We start from the raw sequence: 21,741 nt of genomic DNA on the forward strand, positions 1-21,741 counted from the left end.
TACCCAATAGGGTCTCAAACAATAATTATTATGTAGGTTTGAATCGACATAAATAGAAAGATTTAAAATAGGAGAGAGATTTTAAAATCCAGGACTTGAGTTTTTGGTTTTTTTGATATTGACCGAATTTGAGTGTGATGTAAATAAAAGTGTTTTTCTAAAAAACCCACAAAACAAAACGAAGCAAAATCAAATATAAATATTCTCCAGACTGTCATAAAAGGCTAGTACTGAGGAAAGTGGCGAGAACTCAAAATCCTGGAGTTCTTTGAATCCCGATCGTAGTTTGCATTATGAGAGCGATGCTATCCCCGAGATAAAGTGTACATGGAGGAGAAATAAACAGGAACAGAACCACAAGTCTTGCAGGTTCAGTGGGAGGAATGAGCAGTGAACTCTTCTGCATTCCTCAGTTGTCAGGTTGAGGAAGATTATCTGTTCCTACGGTTCAACCTCTCTCTTTTAAAAATAACTACTTCTCTTGCTGATTTCATGAATTTTCCTCTCTCCTGAGCTAAGTTCTGTAAAACTTTTTATGCCCATTTCCAGCAATAATGGATGGTGTGCATGTCTCAGTAGTATAATTTAGTGACTCGTTAGAGTGAAAGGTGAAATACTGAGTGAGGACTGAAATACTCCATATGTCTTAAAATTCCACAAATCCAGGCATGTGGGAGACATTCCGCACAGAAACTCAACATGACTAATCCTTAGCAAACACTCTGAAATGGATAGTTCTTCCCCACTGCCTAGACCACTGCATCCCCTGGGGACTTTAACCAAGCCATCTGGAATTTTTCAGATTTAATATTAGTGCTTTGCTTTCACAGAAAGGCACCAAAAGCCTTGCTTCGCAAGCCTTCCACCTGAGACATTCAGTCGTCTGTTGGCATGGGTTTTTCTTTGTTCCTAGAGCTCCATGAGAAATTAATGGCCAACAATCCAGGATGTGTTTTTGCTTAATTCCCATCAGAAAACCTAGGGCTAAAGATGTTACCTTGTTGCTGACTTCTTTTCATGCCCAAGCATCTTAAGAAATTATCTTATTTCAAATATGTGTTTCTCATTAGACTCACTTTTCATTCCCATTCACCTCTATTCTGCACTCTCTCCTTTCTTTTCCTAACCACTAAGGCAGATTGTAGGTCTCTGTTGCTAGGTGTACTGGATGTCTTCTGGCTCTGGGAGTGCTCACATTTTCTCCATTCTGGAGCTTGTCTCAGTCCCTAGGTCCTTCTGCCCGTGGCTGGCCTTGGAGCTTGGCAAACCAGGCTTGCGGGTGGTTTGAAGGTGACATGATGATTTTTTTGAGGTGCTCCAAAATGTGTTTGAGTCTAAACACCTGTGTGGTAGTGCTGACATTAATTCAATTCAACAAATATTGATCAGGGGTCCATTCTGTTACTACATAAACAATGGTCCTAGTTTTCTGTTTGCTCACAGCCCAGTGGGGACGAAGGGTTTGTGATAGTATGAAACAGAGAAATCCCTAGGAGAACCCAAATAAACCCGGAGAGGCCAAGTGGCATTTCTCAAGCAGCCAACTCTGCAGGGATGGCTTAGGCTGGAGCAGGTTCCCTTTCAGGAGTGCCTGTGCCCATAACCCAGATACCAGTTTTCCCTCTACCAAATCTGGGGACCCTCTGTTGTTTTCACATGCAAAGGTTCAATTGAAGAGACTGATAAGGTTGAAATGATTTGACACTTTGCCACTTTGCCACTAAGGGAACTTCCAGGCTTTCCCACCATGACTGCTGTGTCCTTTACTGACTACTCCCATAATGGGCAAAAATATTAAAGCATTCTCAAGCATCCCACCATAGCTAAAATCTTCCTTCAACCACTATGCATCCATATAATGATTCTTGCCTCAACACTAGTTATATTAAAGGGCAGATTCCTAAATGCTTGCCTTTCCCTTTGGTCGTCTTCTTGCAGTGGACCCCCAGCAGGTTGATCATTTAGAACAGAGGATGCCTTCTGGCTGATTTCTTGCCTTTCCCTTCAAATTTTTATCACCTGTTAGTACAAAATTATATATCTCACTTCGTCCCAAGGAAAGAATGAGCTGGTAGAGTCAAGACTGTATCATTCAAACTTGAGGGGACTTGATCCTCAAGACTGTGTCTGTATCGTTCAGAGTAGCTCAATTAGTGGTCAATTATTGCATTTGTATTGTGAAGCATTGACATGATGCTTCATAGGTGTCTTCCTAATGTAACTGGAGCTTTTGCATAAACAGTATGTAAAAGTCATCAATTTATAAAAGTTCTGTGGGACCCCAGCGGTTGCACTCTTGTCTCATCTTGGTTCTTACGGATTTAGAGCTATGAGGCTTGCACACAGAGGGCAGTCTGTGTCATGCTCACTTAAACCTTAAATTCCACAGAGTGGAAACAAAAAACAAACAACAATGATAAAGGTACATACCATTTATTTTACTTCTGTCTCATTTTTTACTGTCCAAGTAGATTTCTTTTTACTTACACTCAATCTAGTGCTTATTTACATTCTCTGGAGGCCTGGCCTTTGGTGACATCACAGGATTCCATCCATTACCACATTACTATGACTTTTCTATTTGTGTGTCATAAATCTAGACTTAACTAAGTTTGTTGCAGTCCCATGACATAGTGCAGTTGACTGAAATTTTATTAACCCTAACCACTCAACCAGTCCAGGTAAGCTTTGGGAGTGATCAATCAGAAAATACCATGCAACCAACAAATTAATTACACTGCCTACTATATTGACTTTCTATTTAATTGAATTTGGGGATAATATTTCTAGGAGATTATTCTTGATCATTATTGCATTTATAATTATCAGTATCATTTACAAAACATTTATCATGCTTATTATCTCGTTTTAGGTCACCAGTCTCTTCAGAAGATCACGGTAAGAATTTGTCTTACTTATACTAATTCAAGATTAAAAATTGAGTTCCATTCCGTGCATTTCACTGTCAGAGGAAAGAATTATTCAAGGAAATGTTTCTAAGACATTGGCCTTGTGTTTTTTCCGTGTGAAATGTCATGTACTTTTAAAAACTCAGTGTATCCTAGCTAAATGTGATATCTTGTAATATCTTCAAATCCATTATAACAATTTTGGTTGACAAATATTATGAAGCTTACTGTATCTACCTGATTTTTGTCCCATCGCTGGATACATTTTGTGAGTTGGGGTTAGCCATGTAATTTCTCTGCATCACAGATTTTCATCTTTAAAATGAGAGTGTGTAGTAGGTACTCCCAAAAGTCCCTTCAAGATTGGATGTTGGAATCTGCCAAAAGTAGTAGAAGTCTGAAATGAACCTAATCAGTAGTGGTGTGAATTGTTACCCCACTGAGGTGAGTTATTCACATTTAAGACACAATTATTTCATTCAAAGGATAAAATGTATAGTTTTGTCACATCTATTTTTGGGAATTCATTTATTCAGTCAGTCATTCAAAAATATTCACCGAGTGTCTATAGTGGGTCCATGATACTATATAATCATGTTATGCAAATATGCTTTTGGGGGCCGTCTGCAGAGACAATGGGATATGTGACAGAATTTCCCCCCTAAAAGAGCTTTGAGCTTAGTGGTGAAGGGAGTGGTAGAAAGACCCATACCTCCCACAATATAAAGTAAAATGTGATTAATCTTACAAAGGGGAGATACACCAGGACTTTGAGTAGTACTGGCATTCCTCCTCATGCCAGCCCTAAGTAGTGAAGGGCACCATTATGTATTCAGCCAACTAAGTATAACACAAGAAAGCTTCTGTCAGATTCCCTCTTCGTTCCCTTATTCTGTTCGGTCACTAAATTTTATTAACTCTGGTTTTCATATTTCTTTTATCGCTATTCTCTTTTCCATCCCCACTGCTATAGCTTAGAGGCTCTCTATGTCTTACTTAGACTTTTAAAATTGCCTTAAAACTGATGTCCCCTCCCTAGTTTTCCATCCTCTAATTCACTCTATCCTTGGAGAGCACCACACTGTTCTTTAGCAAAAATCTACTCCCATTGCCTCTGGGTTGAAATCTTATCAGTAGACCAACCATTGTATTCAGCTTTCTGTTACTGTATTTTAAGGTGGAATGGAAATCCTAAATGATGGAACCTTTGTTTCCTTCTACTGCTTTTTGCTTCTTTTGCCATCTTTTCCCCTTTCTTCTACCTGTGCCGAATGTTCTAGCCATGTGGTATTGCATCTGTTTTCTGGAACTCACCATGTGTTCATATTTCCTGTTTTTATCCATACTGTTCTTTCTGACAGGAAGCTACTCCTCATTGCAATATACACGGTTTATACTTACCATTTGAGACCTTGCTAATCATCTCATCCTCTCTGAAAGCTTTCTGACACACTTACCATTTACATGAAATATTTTTCTTCTAGAATTTAACACATAAATTTGATGCCTGATTTACCTGTCTCCCTGCTAGACTGTGAGTTCTTTGATATAAATCCCAACAAATAGCAAACATTCAATAAATGCTTATTACGTGAATGAGTTAAGGACAAAGAGAGGGAGTTTTAGGCAGGCATATTCTGCCATATCATAAGATCTCTCACAATATTGAAATGAAGATGTATCACATTCTCTGAAGATCATAGGGCAAATCATGTGTAGATCTCTTAAATCACTATAAGGTAACGAACCACCTAATGATGACCTATTACAGTGTGCTACTTTGCTCATCAGTGTTGGTATGACTAGGTTTTTCATTGCATATTGAGGGATCGTTGGGCTTCTAAGTTCCATTGATTCAAAACTTGTGTTTTGTTTTTTTATTTTGATCTAAGGTTTCCCTAAATGACTTGTTTGCTTTGGCCTTCCAGTCTGTTAGAACTTATCCCCTATTTCCAAACAAGGGGTGTTGGGGAAACTTGTGAATTGTCATTCTGTGGTTTGCTAGTAATTCTAAAGGGGTTATGAACTCTCGGTGAGCAGGTGGTGGCATCCTTGGAAGTCCTTGAAAAATGTCTACCACCAGAAAGCATACTTGCTCAGTATGAATAACCCATCAGAATTAATTATTTTAGGAACTATATATGTGATTAGTTAAAGAAATATCATCCAGATATGAGGGCTTTTATATTTTTATGGCTTCAAAACTTATTACATGTCCGTGCCTCTTAGTTTGATTCTGCAACTTCCAAGAACTACTCAAAGATGTAATGTGAAATTTTGAGGCTGATTTGTCTAATCTTTTTACTTTTCCATCATCCTCTAGCCCAGGTATCCTTGGAAAATATTCTTATCCTTATCTTTTATCACCAAGATTTTCTACTAGCACTTAAAATAAAATGTCTTCTCATGCCTATACATTTTTAAGTGTTCCTGTTTTCTGTGATTCACATTAAATCTCCTGAATATTCTATCAAGTGATAGACTGATATTATATTTATACACAACAATGATATTATAATATGCATGTCTTTAAGAATGGTAAGAAGTAAAAAATAAAAAATTTAAAAAAAAAGAATGGTAAAAAGTATCATTTTTGTTTTCTCAAACTTAGTGATAGAAAAATTGAGGCAAATGGATTATGAAATTGGGATATAAAGTCCCATGCCTCTTGACTTTCTATTTTGTTAGCTCACTTCCAGTGATCTTACTTTTCTCCCTAATAACAGTTGCTCTGGCTTCAAAACAGATTTGTTCTTGAGAAAATCTCATTTTCCGTAGCCCAATATCCCTGGCATTCTCAGTTCCCACAGATTACCTTTCATAGGAAATAGGCTTGAATATCATGGCTCTGTCATTTACCCTCTCTTAGCTTCCTTGCCTGTAAGGTGGAGCTTATCATATCATATCTACCCTGCCTACCTCATGGGATTATGAGTTTAAGTGGGAGATCGTCTGTGAAATCACTTTCCAGTTGGCTGAAAGCACCCCAAAACACAACGCTCTTATTGTCCAGGCACGGATGAGGTGTGAGTTTATTAGTGATGTTTGCTAAGCATTGCGTTCTGTCTTTGAAAAGTTAAAAAGTGTCCTGTTGAAAAGTTAAAAAGTGTCCTGGGGGTGGAGGAGGGGCAGAAAATTGCTATCATTAAATATTGCGTTTTCATTGGAAACCTCATATCTGGATGAGGAAGAGTGAAATGGTTAATACACAATGCAGCTTATATTGGCAAAGGAAAGATACAATTCATAATTAGATGTGGGGTCCTATAGAAAACTGACCATATAAGGCATAAGTGAAATGTAAAATGTTCTAGTTGTATAATATAGTATCAGAGTCATTAAGAATAAAGGCTGCAGTAGACACAGTAGATGTATTATCCTTGATTTTTTAGTGGGGGAAACAGGCTCAAGGTGCTTAAATAACTTGCTTAAGATCACACTAGTGATCAGCTAGTAAGTGGTAGAGTTAATTTTCAAACCCAATTCTAACATCTACCTCTTACTCATTTATGTACCCTGTCTCTGGAAAACAAAAGAAATGATTGTCCACATTAAGGTGAATTGATAGAATTATTGAGAGGGGGGAAAAAAAAAACCTCTTCTAACAAGGGTTTATTTACTACCATGTAAGTAATCTCTTTTTAATGACAAAACAAAACAGAACAAAAATAACAGCCTGTCTCTCCTGCTGGGAATGATTTGTCCCTGTAGAAAAAGTAAATACCAATGTCACATTCTCTCATAATTAGTTAACTGAGTGAAACGAAGCTTCAGGGAAACCTGCCACACCAAATCCCAGTGGAAACATTACATTTTAATGTTACAGCTGCAACCTGGAGTCCTAGCCCTTGTCAGAAGATAAGCCTGGCAGTGATTGATTGCCCTGCCCTGGGAGTGTACTGCCTATCACCTCATCATTTAAATTGCCCCGGGAGCCCTTCCTGTGCCCAGGCTGCTTTGCCTGAGCTCTCAGATTCTGTTCTGTCATCTTAGGCTGCTTATTTTGGGAACCCTCTGTGAATGCCTCTCTGCCACTGCTACCTGGGGTCCTACACGGGCAGACTGTCTTCAGCTAATGTCTGCTCACTTCCCAAACACAGGACAGTCCCTGGCTCTCTTGCAAGGAAGTGCCAACAATCTTGATTCCCCCTGGGAGTCTAAAGCAGGCATCGCCTTCCTGTCCTCCCTCCTAGACCTGCTGGCAGTAATGGTTCTCACATTACCTGGTAGCTTTTTTGTTGCAACAGTAACCCCCTGGACAAGAGTAGGAGTAGCAGGTATCGAGAAATAAAAAATTTTAATGACCACAATCACTAGCGTAAGGGCCCAAAGAGGAGTCTCCTATTGGACTTGGAAGCAGTTTTCCTTTGCAGTAGGTTGTGCAAAACAAAAACAAAAGAAAACCCCAAAACCACACATTGTGCAGTGGCCTAAAGCTCTTTCATATATCAATTACTATCTCTTGGCTCAAAGTCATAGATTGATTTTTTTTCTACAATATAAACATATATGTACATATATGCAGTTTTACTGATACAATGTTCAGAAAAATGTACAAAACATTTGCCAGCTCCATTTAAATGATAACCAAAAGGAACTACGGCTTGTCCAGCCCCCAGGCTAAGAAATAAAACATTTGCAGTCATCTAGAAGCTTCATGTCTCTCCCTTTCTGTTTCCATTCCCTTCTCTCTCCTGCAGAGATACCTCTCTTCTGCTTTTTTTGCTAAGAATTTTCTTGTTTCTTTTGATCATTTTACTACATATACACATATTCCACATATGAATGTGTGTGTATATATATATATATATATATTCCAGATATGTGTGTGTGTATAGATTATCTTATATTGAACTTTCATAAATTGAATCCTATTGTAACTTCTTTTGTCCAAAATGTTTTTGTGATGCATCATTGTTGAGTGCCTGAGTATATTTATTTCATTAATTTTTCATGCATAGTATTCTATTTATGAACATATGTTTATATTTCCAAATTCTGACCAATGTTTGTGTAGACTCCAGGGTTTGGGGTTTTGTTTGTTTTTTTGTTGTTGTTGTTTGTTTGTTTGTTTGTTTTTGCTATTGCAAACAATATCATTATGACCATTCTTTTTTATAACTCCTTCAGGTTCCATATATGAGCACTTTCTTAAGGTTTAAACCTGAAGACGGCATGGTTAGGTAGTAGGTTATACACCTATTTAAGTTACCACATAATGGCAAGTTGCTTTCCGAAGTAATCGTTCTAGTTAACTCTCAAACTGCAGTCAAGAAGAGTTCCCATTGACCCACATCCTTGCCAACACTCGATGTTGACTAATGAAGAATATTTTCCCAATCTGATGGGAAAGTCAGATGGTATCTTAGGGTTTTAATTTGTGTGAAATGATTACACATCACATTGAGCATTTTTCATATAAGCCATTTGTGTTTACTTTTCTATGAAATGTCACTTTATTTCTTTTGCCCATTTTGCACCCCGCCCCCCACCGCCCTGGCTGCGCTGTCTTTTTCTTAATGATTCATAAACATCTCTATGAATTCTAGGTAAGGGTTTTTTGTTGGCTATGTGATATAATTTTTTTCCCCAGTTTGTGGTTTATCTTTCCAAACTTTACTGAGGAATAGGTATTCTTTAATGTAATGTAATCAAATTATTAATATTTTCTCTAGGGTGTCTACCTTTGGTATGTTCTTTAAACAAATCTTGTCATAGGATAGAATAGCCTAAGGATATTCTCCCATTATTTCTTCTACTGTTTTTATCATGTTAAATTTCAATTGTGTCTTCATTATCTTGGAAATGATTTTGTGGCTTGAGAGAGATAAAAATACAGTTTTATTTTTATTTTTTTCATGTATGTACCAGTCATTGTTATTTATTTCCTTCGCTGACTTGCAAAGCCTATTCTATCTTCCCCTCCCCTATATGTGGATTTCTAGATTCTCTTTTCTGTTTTATTGATCTGTATGTCGATTCCTGTCCAATGCACATTGTTTTAATTGCTCTAAATTTGGTAAAATCTTGCTATCAGGGAGAGCACATACACTAAAGTTTGTTCTTCTTCAACAATGTTTTAATTTTACTTGGACCTTTGCTCCTTCCTACAAATTTTAGGAATTTTAGGAATTTCAAAACTTCATCAAGTTTTATTTCATAATTTTCATGGAAGTTGCATGAATCTATAAATCAGTATAGAGAGAATTGATATTAGGACAATGAGTCTTTCCATCTCAAACCATTTCACTTTACATTTAATTGGGTTTTTTTTTTAAGACTAACTGGCCTTTTGAAACGCCTGTCCATAGAATTTCTTCATTTTCTTCATGAAGGATTTGGCCGTCTGTTGTTAAATGTATTCCTAGTTACTTTACCCTTTTTGGTGATTCTTTATATCTTAAAAGTTGTATTTTCTAGGGGCATCTGGGTGGCTCAGTGAGTTAAGCCTCTGCCTTCGGCTCAGGTCATGGTCTCAAGGTCCTGGGATCCAGGCCCGCATTGGGCTCTCTGCTCAGCAGGGAGCCTACTTCCCCCTCTCTCTCTGCCTGCCTCTCTGCCTACTTATGCTCTCTCTCTCTGTGTGTCAAATAATTTTTTTAAAAAAAATCTTTAAAACATTTGTATTTTCTAAATGATCTTTGTTGGCACAGTGAAATGAAATTCACTTAGAATCTTATTTCAAATTTCTTGTTTCAAAATCTTGGTTCAAGACTCCTGCTAAAGTTTTACATTCATAAATTCTACTTCAGGGTTCTTTTATTTTTTATTTTTTATTTTTTTTTAAGTTTTTTTTTTTTAAAGATTTTATTTATTTATCAGAGAGAGAGGGGGGGGAGAGAGCAAGCACAGGCAGACAGAATGGCAGGCAGAGGCAGAGGGAGAAGCAGGCTCCCTGCTGAGCAAGGAGCCTGATGTGGGACTCGATCCCAGGACGCTGGGATCATGACCTGAGCCGAAGGCAGCTGCTTAACCAACTGAGCCACCCAGGCGTCCCTTCAGGGTTCTTTTATGAGGAAGGAATTCTGCAGAGATATTATCATCTGCAAGTAATGAGAATTTTGTTCCATTCTTTCCAATGATTATGCTTTGTTATATATTTTTCTGGTCCTTTCTGTGCTGATTAGAACAGTACAGTATTGAATGAAGTAGAGATAGACAGTGTCCTTGATTTGTTCCTGATCTCAGAGTGGCTGGCATCCACAAGTCACCAGTAAGTGTGAAGTTCACTAAGAGGTAAACAGCCCTGGTGATATTGGTTGTTTGTAGAGAGCCTCTTCAGGATTTTTCCCTTGCATCCAAATGTGTTCAATTCAACAGGTATTAGAATTTTAATGAATGCTTTTTTCTTTATCTTTTGAGATAATGATTTTTCTTTCTTTGGTGTTATGGTGTACTTCATTTTCTAATAGAAACCAGTATCATATGCATGAGATAAATTCAAATTGGTTATTATATCTATCTCCTTTATATATTGTTGGATTCAGTTAGAATTTTTACATCCATTGTCCTCCTTGTGATGGGCCTCTCATTTTCCTTTCTATTATACAGAGCACATATGATATACCTAGCTTTATAAAAGGAATTAGAAAGTATTTCCCTGTTTTCTAATCTCTGGAAGACTTTTGTATAACACTTGGTTTATTGATCTTTGGAATACTTTGGAAAACCCCATCAGTAAAACTATCTGGGGATGTCATTTCCTTGGTAGGAAAAAATTCAATCTCAGATTCCTAGTATTTGTTTATAGAGATTGTCAGATTCTCTATTTCTTCTTACTGGTAACTTTTTTTTTTTTTAAGGAATTCATCTATTAAAGTTTTTTCCATTTTTGGCACTAATTTTTTATAATATCTAGTTATCTGTGCAATTTCTGTGAGATCTGGAGTTACATCTATCTTTTCATTTTTAATATTGTTTGTGCTTGCCTCTCTTTCTTGTGTCTTCCCCCTTCACCAACCCCCACAGGCCTTGGAGCTCTCATTATTTTATTGCTTTTTTTTTCAAGAAACTTTTTTAGCTTCATTGGTCTTATTGGTATTATATATTTGTTTTCTTTGTTGTTGGTTTCTTATCTTTATGATTTCCTTTATTCTAATCATTTGGCTTATTATTATACTTTCTTCTACTTTTTTCTAACATAGACAATTTATTTTTTCAAAGATACTGCTTTATTTGAGAGAGAAAGAGAGCGCGTGCATGCATAAGCCTGGGGGAGGGGTAGAGGGAGAGGGAGAAGCAGGCTCCCTGTGAGCAGGGAGACCTGTGCAGGGCTCAATCCCAGGACCCTGGGATCATGACCTGAGCTAAAGGCAGAAACAACCGACTGAGCCACGCAGGCACCTAACACAAACAATTTAAGTATATGAACATTATCTGAACGCTTTCCCTTCTCCATACATCTCCTGGAATTCTGTTTAGATGCCTGATAGACCTTTTGATGCTATCCTGATAGACCTTTTGATAGACCTTTTGATGCTATCCTACCTTTTGATGAATTCTGTTTAGATGCCTGATAGACCTTTTGATGTATCCTGTATGATATCCTACTCTCTTTTATATTTTATTTCTCCTTGTTTCTCTGGAATGCATCCTGGATAATTTCTTCAACATTGTTTTCTTGTTTTTTTACTGATTTATATTTATGTGTTTTGGATTATTCTTTGAGCCACTCATGTCCTTGGACCTTTATGCACCAGAGTTCTTTAAGTCCTTCAGAGAGGTTTGCCAGTCACCAAAGAAAACTACCAAACTTGATTAATTTAAATTAAATTCTCCATTGGTGAGTTTGTGTGTGTGCTTGTTTGTTTCTTGTTTTAGCTACATAGGGAACACAGACATTAATTCAGAGTGCGCAGTGTTCAGCAATAAATTCCTTGTTTTGGGTTTTATGTCCACACAGCATCAAGTTTTCTTGTTAAATCCTTTGTAGGCTTTATTATTCATTGTGTACTGATTTAGCTCTTCAGGGGCACAATTTTATATGGGGGTCTATTTGGGCAGGTTCCTGGCTTTATCTTCTGTATCCCGTGCCTCACACTGCCATCAAAGGGTGGCTCAAAATTCTCATCATGTCACAGAAACCTTTAGGGCATCAGGTAGTTTGGGTATCTGCTCATCTGCTAGGGTCAATGGATTCACTTTATTTAATGGGTTTATGGATTCTTTACTGTCTCTCTTAATAGTAGGGAGTGAATGTGTATGATGAGTTTTACTTTATTTTTGTTGTAAAATGAAACAAATATATAGCTTGACATAATATGTATATATATATATGTATAATATATGTGTATGTATTATATATATATATATATTATCATGGTACTACACTCATAACCATCACTGAGGCCAAAATATGGAATTCCTTCCATGTGTTTCCATCCTATATGCATGTCTCCAGGCCTCTAAAAGTAATCACTATCGTGGCTTCTGTTGGTTTTTTGTTGTTGTTGTTTTTGGTAGGGTTTTGGGGGTTTTTTGCATATCTATAAAATCTTATTTCTCACTCTAGTTTTATCTAGCACACTCTAGATACTATAGTTTAATCTTGCCCATTTAAAAAAATAGTATGTCTTTTAAGTCTCTTTTAAACACCCATTCTCCACCTATTCTTTTCTTTTACTTAGAATTTATCTTTGAAGTGTGCAGGCCATTTGAACTGCAGACTTCCAAGTGGGGGATTTGGCTGAGTGAGTGAACACTGACACACAGAGGCTTGATCAAGCTCAGGTCTCATCTCTTTGGCAAGTCTATTGGTGAGAATGTGTTATTTGATCAAGGGCAAGTGATGTCTGGATTTTGCTGTTTTATTGATGTCCAATACCTAGAGTTATTAATCGAGGTTATAAAATTTGCTGTTCTAATTCTACTTTTGGGGATTTTTCAATTCTGTCATTTTATAAAGAGCCACTTCATCTCCTCTAATGTTTGATGACTCAGTGAAACAGGCCTTCAGGAAAACAGAATAAATGTTCAAGTCTGTCCTTTTATTTATCTGGTTATTAAATTAATTAGTTGAATCCTTATGACTGTAAAAAATGAACAGTTTTCAAAAATCTTGATGAATCATGATTTTTTTTAAGTAGGCTCCATGCCCAATGTAGGCCTTAACCTCAAAACTCAGGAGATCAAGAGTAGCATACTCTAATAATCGAGCCAGTCAGGTACCCCATGAATTTTAACATAGTTCATGGGCTTCAGTACAATCTAGTTATTATTCTCATTGAAGTTTAAATTTTTCTGTTTGGCAAGAAGGAAGTCCCTTCATGTTGACTCTAAGTCCTCCTAACATTACTCTAATATTCTTAGATAATTTGCTTGATACCCAACCTAGCAAGGTGTTTCAGACTCATCTTTTTGTAGCTTTTGCTTTTTGCCCTAGATGCCATTTCTCTAAAACCTCTTAGATGCTTTCAGTGAAAAATAGTATTTCAAGATCAGAATTTGGGCAGTAGATACTACTAATTCAATGTTTCTTGTTGAGATAAAATAGTTATATTTGCATTCAGGATGTGTGTGTGTGTGTGTGTGCGTGTGTGTGTATCCATATATACATGCTCAATCTTTTATTTTAGCCCACACAATTCAACTAGAATTACTAAAAGAAATTAAAACATATTTCCTTGCATTTTTATTGATTTGTGATATATTGGAATTAAAATCATACAGCCATTGCACAGTATTATTTCTCCCTTTTAATATTTGCTTTTGACCTAGTTGCAGAAGTAACTAATTAATGCTCATCACAAGTCTTTATGTTGAAATCTCTCTAGTTATTTTGATTTTCTGAACCACATTTTCCATGAGATCCCTTAGGAAAATCTCTTGAAAACATTATCTTTTGGGTCGTTTCATGTACTAGCTTATCTGGGACTTTTACCCCTAAAAATTGGTTGTGGCCCATACAGACTCATCATGTCACATGTGGCATGAAGCATTGCTTTTAAAGTCTGGATATTTCCCTTATAAAATTCTTTTTTTTTTTCTTTGTCTAGATACCCAAAAGATTTTTTTTTAAGACTTATTTATTTTAGAGAGAGAGCATAAGCAGAGGGAGGGAGGGAGAGAGAATCCACAAGCAGCCTCCCCAGTGTGGGCGGGGCTTGATCCCACGACCCTGAGATTATGACCTAAGGGGGAACCAAGAGTCAGCCACTTAACCTACTGAGTCCCCCAGGTGTCCCCAAGATATTTTTCTTTAATGTACAATACTTTTTTGAAAATATACCTCGGCGTAGATCATCTTGAGACATTCCTGTTCTCAAGTACATGATATACTATTTAAATATCCTGTTCAGTTTCTAAACTTCCAACGGTATTCTTGAATACAGTATTTGTATGTGTTCTCTTCTCTTGCTTTTGTTTCCTTCTTCAGGAGCTCCTCTTATATGTTTGATCTTCTCTATGTATCTTTAACGTTTGTCATTTCCTCTCATATTCTTTTTGCCCTTTTCCTTTTTTAAAAGTTTCATTATCTGTTTCTTCTACTTTTCTTAAGACTTTACTGGTTGAATTTATTTATTCCTGTGTTCCTTCTAGGCTGTCTTCATTGGAAAATGATTTTTTTCCCTCTTATTTCTAGTTCTTTGAATGACATCATTTCTGAATTATTCTGATTAATGCTATGCTTGATACAGTGTATCACTTTACCAATACCATTAAGGTCATTTCAAAAAGTATGCTACTATTTTTCGAGCAAGTTTTTGTGGTACACTTTCATTGCTTCTAGGATTTTATTCTGTCCTTTATTCTTTTTTTTTTCCCTAAAATAACTTCATATGATATTTTACTTTCTTTGCTATTTTTATACGAAATTCATTTTTCTGAATTGTGGAAAGAAAAATACATTCAGTTAGCTATTCTCACTTCAGACGGCTCTTTTTTCTGTGGGTTTCGTGTCCTGTTGAATTGTGGTGGCTTGCTTTCTCAGACTTCCTGGTTTTGATCCATATCCTTGCTTTTATCCAGACCTCTTCCTTTACTCCTGTTGGCCGTACTCAGCTCAGCGCGCATTCCACTCGGAAAGTCAGCCTCAATCCTGATTTGGGGTCCTGTTTTGAAGAGGCGTCCTAGGTGGTCAGTTTTGAAAGCTCCCAGAAGTTGCAGTGCTCTGGGCACTTCAGTTTTTCCTGGGGTCCCTTGTGCGGATTTGTCAAGCGAATGGGAACAATTTCTGAGGCTGTTCTTATCTGGGCGCCCTGGACTTTCCCAGGACCACCTGTTGGCTCTTCTGGGGCATTCCTGCCTTCGGGATCAGGTGCGTCAGCTGCCCCACTGCCTCCCTGTGCTCTCCTGTGCAGACACCGAGAGAATTCAGGTCTTTGGGCTGTTAGTGGCCTCTCCCCAGCCATTTGTAATCTTGAAGTTTGTGAAGATACCTTGTTACCTTCTTTTGAGGATTGACCATGTGTTTTGGTGCTTTTTTTTTTTTTTTTAAAGATTTTATTTATTTATTTAACAGAGAGAGATCACAAGTAGGCAGAGAAGCAGGCAGAGAGAGAGGGGGGAAGCAGGCTCCCTGCTGAGTAAAGAGCCTGATGTGGGGCTCGATCCCAGGACCCTGAGATCATGACCTGAGCTGAAGGCAGAACACCAACCACTGAGCCACCCAGGTGCCCTGCAGTTTTGGTTTTTTTACCAAGTTTCTCTGTCTCTGTGGGGATTCAAATGGGCAATAGGGAAGGCGCTGGTTGTGATAAGCACTGGGTATTGTATGCAAGTGATGGGTCACTAAATTCTGCCCCTGAAGCTAATATTATACTGTATGTTAACTAACTGGCGTTTAAATGAAAACTTGAGAAAAAGACAAAAAAGAAGCATTCAAAAAGTCTGCTGCAACTATTACCACCACCTTCCCATATTTCCTGATTTTTTTTTTTTTAAATCCATCATTTTAGCTTGAATTGTTAGGGAAGGTTAGTGTCTGTGATTCCCCTTATTATCAAAAAGAGAGCCCTATATTCATCTTTATTCAAATAAAAGTTCAACACATTGAAAGTTATATATATTTTTAAATTTCTGCTGGCCCCTGAAAATGAAAAATTAAAACAAGAACAATTTATTTTTGAGAAACTCAGAATGGAGGGATTAATTAAGGTTTGGGTCCTTGTGTTTCAGCCAAATAATTTCAACTACTCCTTTGGAATTATGTGGGATAATAGACTCTGAGGCATATTTAAAACTTAAAAATATGTCAGTGTTTATTAAAGCTTAATAAGTGCCAGGTGTTGTCCTAAGGTGTGTTCTGTTGAGCCTTAGAGTTTAAATGTTTTCTTTTAGGTCACACCAAATGAGTATATACTGAACCAACCACTCCATAGATTTTAGATATATTTGGTCTACACAACAATCATAGTAATACTATTATCCCCACTTGACAGATGAGGAAGCTAAGGCACAAATCTTTTAGGTGACTTGTCCAAGGTCCCATACATAACTGGTAAGGCTTAGAGCTCGGATTTACACTCAGGTAATCTGTCTAGATCCAGATCCCATTCTCAGCTACTCAAGCTGAGTAGCTAAGTGTTGGGCTCCCTGTAGTAGGAAATCTTGATTCTTTCGGTTGAATGGAGAGCTCCTAATTACTGGGTGGTTATTTATCCTTAAAAATGAGGTATATATTCTTTCCATAGCAGTGGCCAGTACCCTTGATGCAGAATGTTTCAAAGATGTGTTCCTGATCCACTGCTCCTCTCCTCATACTTCCATAATCAAGGAAATGGTTTCCTCGATCAAGGAAACAAATCAAGGAAAACAACTCCCTGCTGATAGCATCCATTTTTTTAAAGGGTAGAATTCTTGAAAGGTAGCTATTTCCTTAAGAAAATATCATAACAGGAAGACAATATTATGAACAGAATAGTAGTGTAGATTATGAAAGCTGGATGTTTTTCACTTTTATTTTCACTTTTATTTTACTATTTATTAGTAAAATGCAATGAGTAAAGTAAACTCAGTAGTGATACAGATGGAAACCTCACCGATCTTTAACTGCCTCACTGGGAAGAGTTTTCAATATTGGTCATCACAGTGTGCCACTTTGCAATGACTTGGGGCTAACTAATGCAAAGTTGCTAGAGTGTTTTTTTTTGCCCCATACTCTGTTTCTGACTATGCAGTCCCCCATTGGCTTTTTAATTAGATTCAAACATTTGAGTGCTCACTTTTAAGGCCCTTTCTTACCCTGGTCTAGCTCATGTTGCCTTAGTGAATTATTTCTCCTCCCCAGCTCGTGGGCCCTCTCCAGGTTCCTCTCCTTTATATGCTCCAAGCCATATGGCTTGCATCACCTCCTGCCATCTCTCTGGCAGGCCACCTTCATTGTCTTTCATTCAAGTCCCCTCTTTGGTGCTCATTAATTCCCGCATGTTGGAACCACCTCCCTAGATTCTAGGAACAAACAATGATGAGTTTTCCTGACAAACTCAAATGCCCATGATTTTCCCTTCCCTATTCACTTACTGTTTTTTTGAGTGTATTCCAAATTTCTCCCCCCATGGGTGGTGTTGCCCTTCTTATTTGACTAGGAGCCCAGTGAATAGAGATGTTGCCCCATGCTATGCTGTGCCCTGGCACAGAATTGATTTACTCCATACAAATCTCACTGTTGCATTCGCTGCTGTATGTGGTGTTGGCAAACAGAAACTTTCAATACACATCTTTGAATTCCACTGTAGCCTCATTAACATTGTTCCCTGTTGTAGAAGATAGGTTAGTCCTGGTCCTTTTCCAAAGAAATTCAGCTGGTAATGTGCTGAAAAAAATGGCCTTTTATGGTGGTCTCACTGGGTGCTCCCCAAAGACTGTGTGAAAGGAGAGGAATAAAAATGACAGCATGCTTTTCTTTGGCTAGCCTTCTTTCACATTTCCTAGGAAAACAGACAATCACTGCTGATTAAAAAACAAAATAAAACAGAATAAGCAAACAGAACAAAACCCAAACCCCTGGGCTCTCCAGAATCAGGTTATATCACTTTCTGTGTGTCCTGACCCTGCTCTTCTCTCTCTCCTCCCCTATTCTTAAATCTCACTATTGACTCTAACCACATAATCCTTTGATCCTGTGGTTTCTTTGGAGGGCTTTGTCGGTGACCATCGTCTAATTATCTTTTGAAGCCTCATTAGAGATGAGTGTATGTTGAGCGGGAGGAGTGCTCTTTACTGAGATTCACCTACCACTTGGCTTGAGTTTCCCTGGCCTCAGAGAATATTCCAAGTACTTAGAATACCACAAAGTAAGAAAATGACAAGAAAGGAGAGAGGAGGGGAGAGAGCTAACTCCCTGGTTTGCTTGTACGCAGCTGGGTCAGAAGAGGTCATCAAAGAAGGTCGTGTGTCATGGCTCCTCTGGTCGCAGATGAAGTGTCACAGATCTCATGCCTGTAGATCGGTCTCTTGTCCCCCAGGCAAGTGTGTGAAAGGGCTCTCGGCAGCTGCCTGACTTGGTCTCCATGTAGTCATCTATAAGAGCAGAAATGAAGAATCAAATTGTGCTTACTTTTTAAAATTTACTGTGTTTCCTTAGGCCTTCTACTGTATGAAATGATAGGACCTGAGCTGTGTCTACACCCCTGTCCCCAAGTGGCTGAGCAGATACACTGACGGTGACAGTAGTACAGTCCTGACAAGGTGGTCATTGTTACTCAATTTGTCTGTTGTCTACTTGACTAGAGAAGCCCCAGGATCCAATCAACACCTTTTCCCCAGTGAGCTCCACCGAAAGCTTCATTGTTCTTGTGATGCCTTCCTCCCGCAAAGAACTATGTGGCTGCTGGTGACCGCTTGCCCTGAATGACAGTCTTGGCCCAGGCCTCCCTTATCGTGCTTACCTGTTGCAGAACACCAGAATGTCTTCTCACTTTTTCAGTCGGCTCCTGGAAGATTGGTCCTGGATATTTAATAGTGTTCCATCCTGGCACATTCTGGATGGAAGCGTTGTTTTCTGTGCGAATTTTGTCTGGCCATGCTCTCTGCACTAGCTCATTAGAACTGTAGAAATGGCCCTCAGTCCAGCTCGTTTTCAAGCTAACGAGGTCAACGAAACACTGCCCCATCTGGCCAGCCTTCTGGGTCAGTCCTCATCTTCTAGGTGCACTCTGGGTGCTCAGCTTATCGGGGCACAACGGTTGCAGCTACAGACAGCATTCCTTCTTCTGGTCAGCATGGCGGCACGTGGCGCCTAGAAGCAGTTCCTTCCTACACCATTTCCTTTCCCCAGTGCAAATATATCTTTCTGTAGCCTCTCTCGTCAGAGCTGGGGAAGCTTAGCGCATGAAGACGCTATGACTGTCTTCCTCATGGCTGACCAGAGAGATGAGAGCAAGAGAGGACCTCTTTTCACCCCCTAATGACATCCTAGACTGTCTGTCACCAAGTGAGGGAGAAGTGTGGTGCCCCGTCTTAGAAGTGATTCTTGCATGTGCTAGGTTTCCATCTTGGCTTTGCCACGTGTAAGCCATGTGGCCTCGAGCAAAATGACTTAACCTCATGAAGCCTCAGTTTGTCATCCTGAATGGGGATGATGACAGTTATCAGTACATATCTAGCAGTTGTAGCATGAGGATTAACTTAGATAGTATTTAGCTCCATGCTTAGTGCATAGTTGACTTGCAAATGTTCACAAAAGAAAGGGACAGGGCAGGAGAGTAGATGTGCCCAAGAGAGCAGCAGGAGCTATCAATGTCAAATACCTAAAGCAGGAGTATCTTTTTCTATAAATAGACCTGCTGTGTCATATTTGCACGGACTTCGGGATATTCTTCAAGCATACGGGCTTCTGACTTTGCTGGAACTAAACATGTGCTTCAGGTTGGTTATACCCCCGTGGGCAGAGAGTGACTCGTTTTGTTCTGGGCAGTGGACACTTGCGTGTGGATGGTAGCGGCGGGCAAGGACAAAAGTGTTGTCTCAGAGTGGGGAGGACCTGGCCCAGCCCCAGCTCTGTTCTCCGCAGGGTGGGGGCGTCTGGGGTAGATCATATCCCCTTAGCCCTTGGTCTCTTCAGAGATCAGGCAGAGCTGGCGCCATGTAAGGCATCTTCTGTTCTCTAGACTCGGGCCTCCCAGCCGCAGAAGAATACTGGGCAATGAGATACACGAGGAGAACCCCAAAATGTCATCTTCAGGTTTGGAAGGGTGTTTGGGAGACACCCATGTCCTGCTTTCTATGGGGCAGGTGTGTGGATTCCTACAAAGGAGTGCTGGCCTTACTATTTCTGCTTTTGATGATGACACATGGTGATGTGATGATGACACATGGCCCTGCTGTTTCCACACCTCGCCAGATTCGCCTCCTGAAAAGAAAGAAAATCAACTTTGCAAGTGCATAAATGCCGCAGGCCGCTTTCACACTGGTAGCTTTCTTTAACAAGGTAATGATATACATTGCTATTTAATTATGCAGTTTCCAGCTTTTCTCCTGACAAAGCAAGGCCCCTGTGCTTATGAAAAAAAGGATTTGTAAATAGCCAGAGCCCACTCACTTGTGCAGTCTGGTGACATTTCCATCGCTCTTGTGCCCCACTAAGTAAAGGCAATGATTTCAGCCATTGCCAAAAAAAAAATTAGAGGTGGTGTTTTATAAGACCACAAAAAAGGTCACGGAAACCAAATTGTTTGTATAGCTGCTTGTTGTATTTCTCTGACCGTGTGCCTCTCTGGACCCCATATCTTCCCTAATTCTGCGGGCTCCTTCTCAGAAAACACGGCTCACTCCAAGATGTTCTTTGGGCATCTGATTTCCCAGCGGTCTTTCTAGTTAAGCTCCTTTTATATTTGAGGAAGAGAGTGATAGTCTTGCAAAGTTGGATTCTGACAATGGAGTTGGTGAGTGATTTTCAGTGACTTAAAAAAGAAAGTGTTTGGCCTCATATCACTGTCTGCATCTTAGAAGCTGTTCTTCCAGGATGCTCTGCTCACTCCCTCCCCGGCTCTTTTCTCCCTACCCCCAATCTAGACATCCCCCTTTCTCAAGGGGGACTGCTTATCGCTTATGTACCCATGCCTCTACACCAGCCGGACTTCTCCACAGAAAATTCTCCACCTGTATTTTCTGCCAATGCAGATCTTCCCTTTATGGACAATTTCTCACAACTTCCCTAGGAACTGATTCCGTGCGCCACTTTCTTTCCTTAGCACTCAGGGGCTCTGTGTGGCTGTGTAAGGATACATGTGTTACTTTATAGATCACTCTTTTTTTCCTTAAGAATATAGGAGTTCCTAAGAAGAATGAAGGTTTAGTTTTCATTTCTCTTCACGGCAATTGGTAAAATCTGTTCCTTAGTAAATATCATGGAAGATTTGCCCACATCCTGAAGCCTGTTTTATTTTGTATCTTCTGAGCAAGCTTCAGAACTAACCATTTACTTTAGAATTCGTACTTTTAAGGTGTGATGCTGCTTAAGTCAACTTAGCAGAATGTCAAAGTGAAAGTTAAAACTTACTGTTCATTTTTCTGAAGTAAAATGCTTATTTTTTCTATGCTTTCAATTAATATCTGTCTTATGCAAATCTGGGGACTGTTCAAACTTAGTCTTTGATTATAACTTAGGTCCAGGTACAAATTGTATTTACAATTTGAAACAGGCTGTAGAAAGTAGCTTTTAAAGAAAATTGTACACTTTTGCTCCACGTGTGTTTTGCTGGTGTTTGTCCCTGAAAGCAACCTTTGCTGTTAGCTCCTCACTGGTTTTAGTTGTGTTTCGGTGAGGAATGTTTTGGCTAAACCTGATCTTCTTAGTTCAAAAGGCCTTCATCGTCCAAAGTGGTCAGAATGCTGCTAGGCAGTGATAAGGTACTTTGCGTGCATCCCAATGACTGGATGACCCGTAAACCCA

At 38.9% G+C, this 21,741-nt stretch overlaps 1 protein-coding gene across 3 annotated transcripts in view; it reads left to right on the forward strand.

Moving 5' to 3' along the window:
- DGKI (diacylglycerol kinase iota) overlaps positions 1 to 21,741 on the forward strand; it is a 433,300-nt gene that overhangs the window by 384,606 nt on the left and 26,953 nt on the right. For all 3 annotated transcript variants that reach the window (XM_059396338.1, XM_059396340.1, XM_059396341.1), the window contains one exon: positions 2,873 to 2,898. In XM_059396338.1, coding sequence (XP_059252321.1) covers positions 2,873 to 2,898 — 26 coding nt within the window. The remainder of the gene's footprint in view (positions 1 to 2,872; positions 2,899 to 21,741) is intronic.

The sequence above is a fragment of the Mustela nigripes genome, chromosome 4 (genome assembly GCF_022355385.1).
Source record: "Mustela nigripes isolate SB6536 chromosome 4, MUSNIG.SB6536, whole genome shotgun sequence".
Taxonomy (NCBI): Eukaryota; Metazoa; Chordata; class Mammalia; order Carnivora; family Mustelidae; genus Mustela; species Mustela nigripes.